At 41.0% G+C, this 14,695-nt stretch overlaps 1 protein-coding gene and 1 long non-coding RNA gene across 23 annotated transcripts in view; one reads left to right on the top strand and one right to left on the bottom strand.

Annotated features, from left to right (window-relative positions):
* Positions 1-11,806, bottom strand: part of LOC125987325 (uncharacterized) — a 120,552-nt gene extending 108,746 nt beyond the window's left edge. For all 3 annotated transcript variants that reach the window (XR_007487978.2, XR_007487980.2, XR_007487979.2), the window contains exons 1-2: positions 10,984-11,806; positions 8,222-8,328 (exon numbers count right to left, since the gene is read on the bottom strand). This is a non-coding gene — a long non-coding RNA (uncharacterized lncRNA). The remainder of the gene's footprint in view (positions 1-8,221; positions 8,329-10,983) is intronic.
* adgrb2 (adhesion G protein-coupled receptor B2) overlaps positions 1-14,695 on the top strand; it is a 78,297-nt gene that overhangs the window by 20,772 nt on the left and 42,830 nt on the right. For 19 of the 20 annotated variants that reach the window (XR_007487924.2, XR_007487925.2, XR_007487923.2 and 16 more), the window contains exons 2-3: positions 1,072-1,969; positions 13,626-13,706. Coding sequence is in view for 16 of the 20 variants with exons in the window: in XM_049751367.2 (XP_049607324.1) it covers positions 1,087-1,969; positions 13,626-13,706 (964 nt within the window). In the remaining 4 variants the exon portion in view is untranslated. The remainder of the gene's footprint in view (positions 1-1,071; positions 1,970-13,625; positions 13,707-14,695) is intronic. The other variant, XM_049751363.2, reaches the window with a different exon arrangement.

The raw sequence follows: 14,695 nt of genomic DNA, 5'->3' as shown, positions 1-14,695 counted from the left end.
GTGTTTTATTAACATCTGCCGAAGGCGAGTGCGGGTGTTGAAGACACAAGCGTGCTTCACTCGGAGGAAATGTAGATCCACTTTGTGTTTATGTTTATTGATGATCCAAAATATTTCCTAGACTGATAAAAAAACGTGTAAAAAAAAATAATAATATCTGACTGTTGGTTCTTATTTTAAATATAACAGCCTCAATTTTGGGGGATAAAAAAAAAAAAGCTTCCACCAGATTATACAGTGTCGAGTGATGTGACTGTAAGCCTGAATTTTTAAAAGATGCTAAGGCTGCTGGGGTGTGCATGTTTGTAAGTTTTGGCGGTAATTACAGAGCAAGGAAAAGTGCTTTGAAGCTATCAAACTCGAGTGGTGCAGCAGTCTCGAAACCTTTGCTCTCCCACATGTCCTCCCTCAGACTATCATTATTTTTGACCCACTTGACAGTTGCAGGTGATGGGAAATGCTCACTGTGTACACCAAATAGCAAATTAGTATTTCAACACTAAAAGAGTATAAATATTTATGCTTATCCGAATTTTCCTCGTATGGTCCTCCAACTCCAGAACCAAAAACAACAAAAAAATTTTAGGGTGCAATCAAGGTGCTAATTGATATATTTTTTAATATAATTTAATTTAAAATAATTAATATTTTGTAATATTTCGAATTGACATTTATTAAATTGTTCCAACTTAAATGACAATTTTAGGCACAATATTTTGGTCTATAAAGCAGTATTGAGATACCAAATTCCCGTCAAAAAAAAAAAAAACAGCACAATATGTGCTACAGTAAATTCATAAAAAAAATAAAAAAAATACGGTGTGTCATGATGGACATGAACATGGACTGACATGCATTGTACATCGCCCAAGGAATACATAAACAGCAAGTGACGGGAGAACCTAAACAGAAACACAAGCCATATTGGGCCGCAATCCTCCATGCTGATGTAGTGAAATTGCTGCCAATTTTACAAATGCATGTCTAATCCCAAAATGATTCTTTTTCGAAACATAATATCTCTGCCCGTGTGTCTAATTCCAAACGCCTTCTCGCTCTTTTCTCTCCTAGGACGAATGTCATAGGATGAACACTGCTGGCGGGGCGTATCTGTCTGTGCTGTCCTCTCTCCTGGCTGTGCTCGGGGCCCTGGCTGCTGTGTCTGCCCTCGCTCTGGCTCCTCTGTCCGCCCTGGCCCATGTTGCCTACGGGGCCTCCGATGTCATCCCCAGCGCCGGGGTAGCCGGACCCCCGTCGCCCATCTCGTGCTCCAGCTTGGTGGCCGGGGTGCTCTATGGCTCTTTCTCCCTAAGGGAGCTTTTCCCCTCCAGGGCTCCGGGGTGCTCCTGGTCCCTGGAGAACCCGGACCCCACCAAGTATTCCCTCTACCTCCGCTTCAACCGCCACCCATCCATCTGCCGGACGCATTCCCCCATGCTGCTTTCCCTTGATCACCATCTGGCCAATCAAAGTTGTCCGCTTCACTTAGAGGCGGCCTTGGCCCGAGATCAGGAAGTCATTGATCTCTGTAGGAGCCAGTTCAACGAGGATGCTCCTTACTCCTTCCTGCAGTTTGATAAGAACTTCGTCCAACTATGTCTCAGCAGACATCCGGCCGCCGACGAACCTCAGGTATCCAAGGATTTACTGGAAATGAGGCTGGTGGAGGTGCTACTCATCAACAACGAGAACTCGAGTCAGTTCACCTGCGGCGTGCTCTGCCGATGGTTTGAGGAATGTTTACGAACGGGTTACCACAAGGAAGAGGGTGTTCCGACCCGGGACGGTTGCGGATTGACGCAAACGGGCTGCATCTGTCCCAATCACAACATCATGCCGGCTTCTATCCCACTGATACCCGAGACGCCTCACAGTTTCAGCAATGGCTCGGCGGTTCCCGATGACTGCTGCGTCACTGAGCTGCATTCCAACGACGCCATCGCAATCGCTCCCAGAGACGTCCGACAAGGTAAGACCGGAAGCCCAAAATTTCCTTATGCTGTATTTCCTCCCAGGCATATCCATTTTTTTTTTCTAAATGCAGCGCTTGAATTTTGTATGATGGCCTTTAATTAAGATAATCAGCTCAAAGTGGACCTTCCCAGCCCTTCATCAAAAAGATTTGCTAATCAAGAGTTCAGCCTTCTGATCTATATTTTAAAACCCCACCTCCCTTCCCTTCAGGGCAGGAAGTGTTATTCCGAGCACATTGCTTTACATTCTGCACATTATCATGTGTGCACATGCGTGGCCAACTGATTTTCTTAGGACATGATGATATTTGACAACCATGCGCATACACATGGTCGTTCATCCATCAATGCATAAAACAAGAGGAGCGGAATCAGAATAAACACGAGAATGGACATGCACATGGACATATTTATGTGTGTTTTCAAAATAGACTAGAATATGTACGCCTATGTACATAAAGATGTTTTAATCCCCTAATAAATCCGCCCAACATGCACTTTATGGTTCTTCGTCAACGCTAGCTTCTGATGAGTACCGTATTTTCCGCACTACAAGGCACCGGATTATAAGGCGCACCTTCAATGAATGGCCCATTTTAAAACTTTGTCCGTATATGAAACGCACCGGATTATAAGGCGCACCTTCAATGAATGGCCCATTTTAAAACTTTGTCCATATATAAATCCATATATTTGGACACGCCTGTCGTAGTGGCTGAATATTGGTCCATATATAAAGGCGCACCGGATTATAAAGCGCACTGTCGGCTTTTGAGAAAATTGGAGGTTTTTAGGTGCGCCTTATACTGCGGAAAATACGGTTTCTCACTCGTATCCTTCTCCCACTAAAACAAATGGAAGGAAAAGTGCATGTGTGAAAGAGGCTGTCTGAGGCAAGGGGGGGGGGATTAGTATTCTCTGCTCGTGAGCGATGGTTTTCTCTCTGACCAGGATCAGCACTGAGCCTCTTTATGCTCAGGGAAAAGGCCCTTCCACACACTGCGCTTACTTGCGCACACACGCGTGCTAAGAAACTTGATCTGTGCGTGTGATACGTTCGTGTCCTACAATGGATTGTTCAACCTTGGCTGTATTTTGTGAGCTTGTTGACGCAATTAGAATGTAATCTGTCAAAATTGAGGGCTCAACAAAATTTCTTTGGTGATGCACGGGCTAATGAGATGCAGGATTAGGCTCAGAATACAAATTGGGTCTTAAAGTTAGGAACAGTAATGGTGGCCTCACAACGTTTTTGTCCAAATCAAATACCGTATTTTCTGCACTATAAAGCACACCGGATTATAAGGCACACCTTCAATGAATGGCCCATTTTAAAACTTTGTCCATATATAAGGTGCACCGGATTATAAAGCGCATAGAATAAATAACTCAATCACAATTTAGTAACACTCGAAATAGTGAAAACAATAACAATATATCAATAACTCAACGTTGCGCAAACACAACACACAAAATAAACACATAAAGGTTACTTTAATAAATTAGTCCTCATCCACGGATCAATATTGGTTCCTTTATAAGGCGTTCATTTGGAGGTTTTTAGGTGCGCCTTATAGTGCGGAAAATACGGTATTTTATCTCAAAACTTACACTCACAACAACTCAGACTGATATTCATACAAAACGACAGACATGCCATTGGGATTTGAATGGTTGGAAGTTGACAACGGAATATTTTCATGCAGTCACGCAAAGTGAAGTTCAACAAGCGGATGGACACATGCACGCGCACACACACACACACACACGCACAGTAAACAGTAAATCGCAGGACCCTGGGGGATAGCATCACATCATGGGCACAGGTGCACTATGGGATGCGAGGCTATTTTCTACAGTTAATCGATCACATGAAGGCACTAGAGCTTGACTAGGAGTCAGCGAGCCAGAGACTGATGCGGACTGTGAGTGTGTGCGTTTGAGAGAGAAAGTACGCAACGTGGTCATACATCTCCGTATTTCATTGCCATCCAGTTGCTCTACAACTTCTCAAGAGCGGCACGAGCCTCGTGAGATATACTGCGGCTCCCAAGTTATTCTGTCATCCACTTTACGCACACCCGAGCCGAGCGAGCGTGTGAGGTCTCGGGGGGTTGGCTAATGTGGCCCACTGGTGCCTTCAGCAGCCATCTTCTTTCTTTGCTGACATGTCACTCCAAATTCCAGACTTCTACTTTCCATCCTATCTATGTGTTCACCTTTGTACGTCATACAATTTTTATTCGGGGTCAAATTCAGAAGCAAGTTTTGAATCACAAATCCTATTGGATGATAATAGGACAGGGCACCTTCATAAATATTTGACTTCGATATATATTTTGAGTTGATTGTGATATTCATCACTAAATAAAAATAAACTGCCCCAAAAAAAAACACAATTGTCGTAAACAACAATATTCAAACAAAATTATAAATAAAATATTTGACTTCATGAGTTGATTGTGATATTCATTACTTTTATGCATTGATCCAAATTTAAAAAAAATACCCTAAAAAATTCCTGATTTTCATAAACAACAATATTCAAGCAAAATTATCATTTTTCGCCAACATTTACGGTACAAATAAAATATTCCATTGCTGCTAACATGAATCATGATAATCATGATGTATTAGCATGATATAAGGTCACTTTATTTCCAAAGTAATTCCACTGAGCCCAAAAGTCCTCCATTAATAAAAAGCTCTGCAAGGAGGATTTTATAATCATCATTTATCTACGCTGTTGCCAATCTTGCTCACAGTGCTTAGCTGAGCTCATCCCATACCTAAAGTTTAATTCACCCCTCTATCCTATTTAATCTTGGGAGCTGTGAATAAATCAGCCAGTGATAAATAGTCACTGCGAGACTCCACGGTAAATTCGTTTAACTCGTTTGTTTTACATCGTGATGAGAAAAAGATTACATTTGCGCTAAAACAAAAGAGATTCAATAAAACAAATACGATATTCGGGTGGCCATTTTATGTTCGCAATCAGTTGACCACCTGAGTCCACATGCGAGAAGATTGCGCAAGATACTAATTTCTACTGGCAGCCATTTTAGATTTGCAATGGAATAAAAAAAAAAAAACAATGTTTGATTGCAAGCATTCAATTCTTCAAATTGGGCACCCACCAAAATACGTCCTTGACGTTAAAGTGACACTTGAACCCATGAAAAGTCTTCCCAAGGAGCTCATTTGTGTTAATCTGCCGTGACGTTTTGGGAATCTATTTGCCAGACACAGCCTTGCGCGACAAGGGCTATTTATCCTAATACGGGGAATGGGATCGCTTCACAAACATACTTGCACATAGACATTTTTCACTAACTGCCAGCTGCCAAGCATGACCGCGTTATGTTTTACTGCTAGCGAGTGCAAATTTCCCATACAAACATTTACGCATCACATTTTGCACGTAGCGTATTTTCCGGACTATAAGGCGCACCGGACTATAAGGCGCACCTTCAATGAATGGCCCATTTTAAAACTGTGTCCTTATATAAGGCGCACCATTAATCCATCATGTCAGATTTTTAATCTAAATCAAATCATTCTCCGTTTCATCTTTTATATTTCAACTTCAGACGCAACAAATTACTTTATAATCACAAAACAATGATCCATAGTCTTTTTGATTGATGATTCATAGTCTTCAGCGGGCCACTTATGATTGATTTCATGACACAATGTTTAAATTTAGGAATTTGGTCCATATATAAAGCGCACCAGACTATAAGGCGCACTGTCGGCTTTTGAGAAAATATTCGGTTTATAGGTGCGCCTTATATTCCGGAAAATACGGTACTACAAACTGGCACTGCAAATAAGCGCCAACTATAATTGACACTGACGTCTAATTGTTACTGGAGAAAAAAAAAAGATAATTGCCTGGAATGGAGACGTGTATGTACATCAAGCAGTAGACTGCAACTAATGACCAAATCTCGGTAGACAATGACCGCGCAAAGCCGTCCGCTCTGTGACAGACTGGTGTCCTTGCTAAGTCAAAGTTACTTCAAAACAAATACGACTCTCCTCGTCTCGCTCTCTCTGCCTCTCGTTCTCATTTTGTCACTGCGTATTAGCGTCACCGGCCGGTGTGTGGCAATTAAATGTATCCCGAGGCAAAGAGGCCCAATTTAGAAATCATTACAAGACAACGAAATGCTATCCCTTGAGTTGAGCTGGCTGGTGTGTTGGGTGACTGGATCGGTGGGTGGTAAGGCGTTTTTCTCCAAAGCTTTCATACAGTTTCACTCAAGCGTGACTCTCTGCTTTGCCGAGACGTCTCCCACGGTGCTGTGAAAGCTCCCCTCCATTCTTCCGTCTTCCAACTCAAGATGATATCATCTCGGTGGAAATGTAACGGGCCAGCGGGGGTGATGCGACACGCTCTTGTGTTTGTGTGTTGGTTCTAAACGAGATGAGCGGCGGGCTATGCAGGTGAAAGGGGCGATCAATCATGTTTTCAAGTTGCCACCCACCCCCCTCACAAATGTCCTTGACAGTGGGAGTTGTTTTGTGAGAGGAATCGAATTATGGGGAGGTTATCGCCTCAGCCATGCGAGCTGTTTCATAATCAGTTTGATCAGTACAATAAAAGTCCATGATACACGTTCACTAAAACTATAAATAAAAATATATATATTAATAAATAAATACAATCATAAAATAAATAAATAAAATAATATACATATATAATCTCATTTCATTTTATTTTATTTATTTTATTATTAATTTATTATCATCAACAATAGACATATATAATTTCATTTTATTTATTTGATTATTAATTTATTATTATTAACAATATACATATAATTTTATCTTATTTTATTTATTTTAATATATTTGTTTCTTTATTAATATATATATTTTCTATATATTTCTTTCATAATCTTATATGATTATTGATATGATAAAAATATTTTATTTGATTTTTTTTCTATATATTTCTTTCGTAAAATTTCCTACTCCTTTTCGAACAGTGATATATATTGCTTGTTTGGTTTTTGTTTTTTTGTTTTTTTATTGTTTTTATTCTTTAAATCATGTTCGAAATAAAGATTCATTCATTCATTCATAATTTTCTAGAATATGTATCTGACGGAAAGAAGAAGACATACAAAGTCGATAAAGACATTTTAAGTCACAGGTCGTCACGGGCACCTTCAGTAACAGCTCGGGAAGGACGTATTGATCCAGAAGATTCTCTCCAAGCTTAATTGTATATTTTAGCTTTAAATAATAATCCCTAGCCTTTATTTAATCGTCTTCAAAATGAGTCGAGCAGTCTCCCATCCTTAAGATAACCAAGTCCTGCAGAGCTCAGGAGAAAAACTTGCCAATATTGTTCCATCTACCGTACTAAACTGCACTTTATTGTGGTATCAGCCATATCAAAAGACAAAGTAGATCCAAAATGCTGCTGGCAGGCTTTTAACAGCACTTAAAAGCACCCTTTGCTGCCCTTCACTGCTTACCCATGCAAGTTTTACAACTGATTTCACTGCCTCATTTAAATAGCCCGCATCGGCGTGGCCTTCTCCTTACAACGGACTCTCCCTATGGTCCGTATCTTCACATTGTCCGTTACTTCATGCATTATGGGCTGCCAATCACCAACAAGGAACACAATTAAAGTTCACGACGCATGTCACAGCACAAATAAATAAAGAATGACACAAATAAGCAATCATGGTGTCTTTGTGTTCTGAAGGGAAAGCATAAATTCAAGTATTCTTCTTTGGTCTTGCTGAAAATGCGTTTGGGATTTATTGACATGGTGGCTTACACTCCAACAGTTACCAGTGGTGGATTTAAGAGCCAGGGGGAAACCTTAGTTATAGTCTTAACCTTGATGCCTTCTTTTCCGGTCAGCTTGCCGCAATTACTTTGACGCGTCTGCGGTCGGTTCTTGTTGGGGCAATGGATTTTTTGATTTTGGTGGAGCATGAGTGCCAAGTTCCTCACGTGGATCAATAATTTCTATTGATGGATACACACTTGGCAGTGAGCCTTTGGGGATCTGCATGTCAAATCTCTACAGTTGGCTTTTAAATTAAATGCTTACCTGATAGATAAAATTGAAGATTAGCTTCTATGTATTGTTGTCGACAAACTTTGATATCACTTTAAAATATTCCTGTGCAACCATTCAAGCCCTCAACAGCATGTGTCAGACATTTTTACATTATTCAACAGGTACACACACATATTTACATAACACGCACACTTACTCAGTTCCCTGACGGGACGGATGTTGAAGTTTGGGAGTCGGTATCGATCGACACTCGTCAGCATGTCCTCTACGACAAGCGCTGTCCCTGAAAGCACTGCAGCGAGCCTGTCAGAAGAAGAGAAGGAAAAAAATAGTCAGAGAAAGATGGAGAGAAAAATCCTGTATCGGCTTGAAACTTTAAATAAAGGGTGGACACTTTCAGATATTAAGGAGCACTAAATTATGAGGTGTTTTGTTTATTTTGCAAAAATATTATCAAGATCTTTTCTTGTCCCTTCTTGCAACTTTCATTTAAGATTATGAGCAAGGGCAGAATTGCTGCAAGTGAAGGGCGAGCCTGATGATGATAATGATGAAGTATCTAGCCACCCGGCTAACGAGAGCCCAGATCTGCCTGGAGTCTGCCTGCTATGCAAATTACCCTCACACAAGCAATGAATCAAAGACGTAGCAAAGCAATGTTTCTCTTCACAGCACTTTAGCAAAGCCATCATTCACAAAAGGACACAGCAAAGGCGTCCACACCCAACACAGAAAAAGCAAGCTTACACTCATGCTAATCGTTTCTGCATAAGAGAATATAAGATTAAGTAAATTATTCCCCAAAACTATATTTTATTTAATTTTATTTAATTTTTTATTTAATTTTATTTAATTTTATTTAATTTTATTTAATTTTGTTTAATTTTATTTAATTATATTTTATTTTATTTTATTTTATGAGGTTACACAAGCACAGCGTGACAGTAATTTACTCTCATTGAAGGTGAGGCGGGCTCATCTTGTGTTCTGAGCGGTTTCAAAGGGAGGTGACCTTTGACCTTTCTTCCTGAAGAGTAATCCCGCATGAGTGTTTTATTTGCGCCGGATTTCGAACAAAGCAAATGACAGTAGCTCCTAAATTCAAAATAGAATTTCCCGATTAGCACGTATGTTAAAATCAAACAGTGTTGCAGTTAAGCCCTTGATGGATTAATAGCCACTTTCACTCAGCAGTCGATAAATGCTTTGGGGAGTTCCCTGCAAGGTTCAGGATAGCTCCAAATATATAATTGTGTGTGTTTCAGTGTGTACGCGGGAACCTCTAACAGGCCTCATGGGTCAAACTGTCACCGCAAAGATGGCTAAGCAGTTGGCTAGCCAGCGGGAAATCAATGTAAAGTGATGAGGCTCCTCTACGTGCACGATATGTCCATTTGCAAGCGTGCACCTTCCGAACAGACAACTCCGATGACCTCACACCGTCCGACGTGGTAGAACCCGAGAGCCGAGGGGTGGTCTCGACCGCATATACTTCAGGCTCAAAAGGTCAGCCTGGATTTTAAACCATCTGTATGAGCCCCGAGGTGATGTTTGGTGGAAACGATAAGACCCAGCCGTGATGGGGTTTTTTTTTGCCTTGGGAAGAACGGACGAGCCCAGTCACGCTAGTGAACCCTGCTAGCTTAAATGGGCCTCAGTGGTCCTCATTACCCTCTCCCTTGGCACTCTCATGCACACAGATGTACTCTCACACAATCATCATGCCCTCACAGATAGGAAAGAGCAGCACTTGCATACGAGCAGCTGTTGTAGCTGCTCATGTGGAAAGCAAAACGCTAGTTTGCCATAGTTTACTCGGGCAGCTGTCCGGTCTTTTATCAGCATGGGGGGGGGGCTTAAAGGGGCTCATTACCACACTGATAGGACCAATGAGGCTCAGACCCTAAGGCAGGGGTGTCAAAGTGATTTTTTTCGCGGGCCACATTGTAGTCATAGCTTCTTTCGGAGGGCCAGTATGACTGTCAACCCAAATAAATGTATGAGGACCTTGTTTTCAAATCAGACGAGTAAAATCAAATATCACCCCCGGGCCTTGAGTTTGACACCAGTGCCCTAAGGCCTCAAAATCCAAAACCAGTCAATTGCCATATTTGGAGTGCATGATTTAGATTCCGATACTATTTTGTTTTAACAATATTTAAAATCAATATGCTTGTGCAATTCCAGTCTTAGATCACAAATCACTTTCTACTGTACTGTAGCTATGCACTCAAACACACAAACAAGTCATGCTGATGGGAAAAAAGTGAGACGCCTCAAAGCCTGACTAGCTCTATCTTGGAGCTAATCTTGCTTTTCATTTAATTTTGTTTCATGTCGTGCTCTGGCAGTGAACAGCGAGCAACAGTGGAGCTCAACGTGCAACTGCTGCTATGCCGCTTGCGTCTTTTGCTGTTGAGCACCGTTCGACTGGAATTGTGAGCTGTGATTAGACAAAAAAAACATCTGTTCTTAAATATAAGTGGATCAAAAACGCCTTTCAATAACAGCAGCTACTCTGATTTTTTTTTTGTGCAGTTCAGTTTACAATAAGAGTCAGAATGATTCCTCAAGTGAAAAAAAAAAGAAGAAGTGTACATTTCAAAGTGTTGTACCAAGTAATGATTCTGGCAGTGACAGAAGATAAAGACAGAGAGGTGAGATGTACGGTTCGTCACGGGGGACCGGTTGAGGCCAGTTGTGAGAGTGAAAAAGTCAAGGTAGCAACAAGAAATACTGATTCAAAGCAAGTCAGGTGCAAAGACTGGGGGAAAGTGAAAATTGCATTCTGCTTTTTTTTTGTGTATCATTTGCTGATCCAAATGAGTTCTTGGTGAATTTAATTGTTTGGAGAGCAAAAATTGAGTTTCACAGTCAAAGGACAACAAAGCAGACAAAAAAAAGTATCAACAATGCAACTAGAGCAATAAGGAAAATGATATAATGTAATATTCCAACCTGTTTGTCCAATAAGGAAAATGATATAATGTAATATTCCAATCTGTTTGTTCCACTGGAGCCGCACCCAAGCACCAACAAAAACTCAAACAGGTAGACAGGCTCCGCCCACCAATTATCCAGGTAAATTTGTGGGCGGGGTTAAAATGACAACAGGCCATTTTTTTGAAGTTATAATTTATATTTTCTACATTGGCAGCAATTAAAGTCTCAAGATGTTTTTTTTTAAATATAATAAAGATCTGTGCAAAACACTTTTTTTTCACAACAATAAACTATGTTTGTCCTTCATATCATTTCAAATCCAAGATGCTTCTGTCTCTCAGCATGGAAGCCTGGCTATGGCGGGGGAGGGAAGTTGGAGGGTGCTCTCCATCGCGAGTCATCTCTCCAAAAGCCATTTGCAGCCATGCCTTGAGTGGATGTGTGGCATGTTGTGCAGGAGTGAGGACTCCATGATGGACAGGGCAATTTGCTTTATCTGCCGCCGTTTCTATCTGCAATATAGGTGCCTTAAAGTGTAGAGCACGCTGTACAGTAAGTAGTAAGGCTATATCTCTGCAGTACAGCACTGCATGTTTATTAACGCTAAGAGGAAAGAAAAAAAAAAAGAACTGTTCCTGTTGTATGAATAAGTTAAAACATTGCATGGCCGCTTTCACAATTAGCCTCGTCGGACTGACTGGTCTCTGCGCTTTCTTTTCCCGGATTAAATTACCTGGAACCTTTATTTATATCAGAGTAAGGAGAAGCAAAGTGAGGTTGTCGACTTGACTCATCTCAACCGAAGCATGGCCTTCTTAAAGCCTTGTAAAGAGCGAGATTGTTCTCACCTTGGTTTTTTAAAGTGTGTTCGAACGATGTGGCCTCATGTTTGATTCCTATGGCATGAGCAGGAAAATGAAGGTCTACATAAAAAAAAAAAAAATCCATCTAACATGACTCAGATTGTGTTAAACGCTGTGTCGAGTGCCGACTATTTTGGATAGCGTCTGATTACAACAATCAGTTTGTTTTCCTTCCCAGCGCTGAATCAAAATATGTGGAACTTACAACCTCTTGTGCGTCTGTGATATGAATTATGCAAAAAAAAAAAACGTGCTCTGAGTTGCTTTTATGGTCTGTAAGCTAAACAGCCATGAATACAAGCAATCAGTTTGTATGTTTGTGAAGCAATTGTATTACAAATATATCTGAGTGCGTTGACAGGGATTGGGCTCGCTTGCGGTTGTTGAATACTAAAAAGTCATCACGCATGAATGAACGGACGTGACGGAAATTACAAGAGCATGACCACTGACGTGCGGTCGAACGGGATCCATGCCAGACATTGTGCTGCTCATGTTGGTGCCACAGAAAAGCAAAAAGAAAAATGGATGGATGCCAAGCAATTAACGAGGTGTTCACCTTCATACTTGATGCAGTGGCCGCTGATTTATAATCACTCCCCAATCATCCACTCGCATCTCTTAAATTTCTTACTGACATGATCACGTTGCTATGGCAACACCTGCTTCCTGCAGAGGCAAGCCTCAGCAATTTTTTTTATTATTTCGATTCGAAGCTCCATTGTGTCTTTTTATCCAATCAAAAATATAAACATTCATTACAATGAAGGAGCCTCTAATGTTCTCTACTGATGCTTGAAAACCTTTCAAAAGATCTCATAAGAGAAAGCCAAACAGGTGGCGATGGGGCGACAAAGAAATGAAACAAAACCAATTTGGCATGAGGAAATAGCCAAAGCTTGCGAGGATCATTGTGTACGTATTTGATTGTGTATGCGGCAAAAAGGCGAGAAAAATACACAGGCAGCCTGTGGGGGGTTAAGAAAACTCGATTTTGAATCCATTTTGAAAGCACACAAATGACCTTGAGGTCACGGCAGCCGGGGAGACTGTCCTGCACCAATCTAATTCAACTTCTCATATCTGCTTTGGAGCCAGCAAGAAGGTAGTAAGGTAGAGTAGAGTGGATCTATCTGTCCAGTAGCTTATAAAATGTCCATTACAGTCTGCTTCTATCAGTTTGGACCTCCCCAGATGGACTCTGGAATAAATGGAGAGCACCAGAGAGCCATAAACCCAGAATAGATGTACGGCTGGGAAAATTGTCCGTGATGGTCGGCGTTAAGGAAAGTCCGCATTCGTAATGTGAGCCTGCAAACAATGACACTTTTGCAATATTACCATATGAATTATTTTGTGTAGCGTATTTAAATCCAAGTTGAGCCAAGACAATCGGAGCTCTCCCCCTGCCCTCCTCCCCGAGATGCTTTTCAAAATGCTTCGCTGCACATTTCTTTGTTCATTCACCGTGTTTATAGTCGTGTTTGCATGTGCCATACAAATGTGTAAGCATGTTTGTGTTGTAGCGCGGGGGGTAGGGTAAGGGGGGGGGGCTTTGCCTAAGCTGTTTCTCTGAGGGTGATCTTCTTTGCATTGAGTTAAAAAGCTCAGCGACAGAAGTGACTTCCATCTCGTGTGTATATAGCTGCTGAGTCGGTTCGAGCTTGATATCAGCGTGAGTCCACATATGGGCAATTTCCTTTTTTTCCATTGTTTGCTGCACCACATCACCTAATCACACATTTCTCTATATTGATAAAAACAAATTCCAGAATTGCACTTATTGTCTTCCAGACCCAGATGATGATGACTTGAAGGTGAAGACGCAAAGACCAAGATCAGCTGACCAGCCAGGTGTGTTTCAGGCACAAACAGGTGCGTAAGAAGGAGGGACATAAAAAAAAAAAAAAAATCTAATTTGCCTTTATGAGCCAACTGTTGTAATTTGTGTAAATGCCACCAAGGTCGAACAGAATCAAAATGAATTATGTAACATGGCACAATCTATTAAATATAAGAAAAAAATGTCAAGAGTTGCTAAGAAGTGAGCCGTGCTTTTACATACCTAACCTTTCTCATTATTCATGTTGACATTTTGACCTACATTTGAACGGGTCGACCTGCGCCTATCAGCATACGGTCATGCTGTGCGCACACACATACACACGCGTGTTCGCTGGTACAACTGTGTGGAACAGAGAGACCCTTCTGTCAGGAAAAACCCCCGGCTCTCTCGTCTACTCCTCTCTTGTGCGTTCCTGTTCTTCCATTCCTCCAGGCATCCAAGATGAGCTTAAACCCTGACTCACGGGTTGTTAATGAAGATGTAATGCGATTAACGGACATGAAATTAATTTGATTTCCACCGCTGCCACGTGATGACGCCTCTATCAAAGAACACGCGGATTGGAAAACAATTCAGAGACGGGTGGAGCTGCTTCATACTTAATCGCTGCTTTCTAGGGAGGAACCAAGAGTTTTGAGGAATTGTACAAACATAAGGCAAGGGGGCTAGATAAGCCCCGCCATCATTTTATGTGGCCCGTGAAGACAAATTGAATTCATGTTAATACAAAAATAAAATAATAATCATATTTTTGAAATATTTGAACAGTTTTTACTAGTCTTTGATTTGAAAAAGGCATTTCATATATTTATTTGGGTTGGCCCACTGAAGGAAACTATGACTACGATGCGGCCTGCGACAAAAATGTGTTCAAAAAATAATTAAAAAAAAAATTAAATATATGAAATAAATACATTTAAATACATTTAAATAACAACATATGCATGTGCTTATATCATATTTTTGGGTTTGTTCCCCCGTCCTTCCTTTAGCTAAGCGTGAGCCTCTGTGTTCAAAT

Source organism: Syngnathus scovelli, chromosome 19, assembly GCF_024217435.2.
Source record: "Syngnathus scovelli strain Florida chromosome 19, RoL_Ssco_1.2, whole genome shotgun sequence".
Taxonomy (NCBI): domain Eukaryota; kingdom Metazoa; phylum Chordata; class Actinopteri; order Syngnathiformes; family Syngnathidae; genus Syngnathus; species Syngnathus scovelli.
This window is presented reverse-complemented; position numbering and strand designations above follow the sequence as displayed.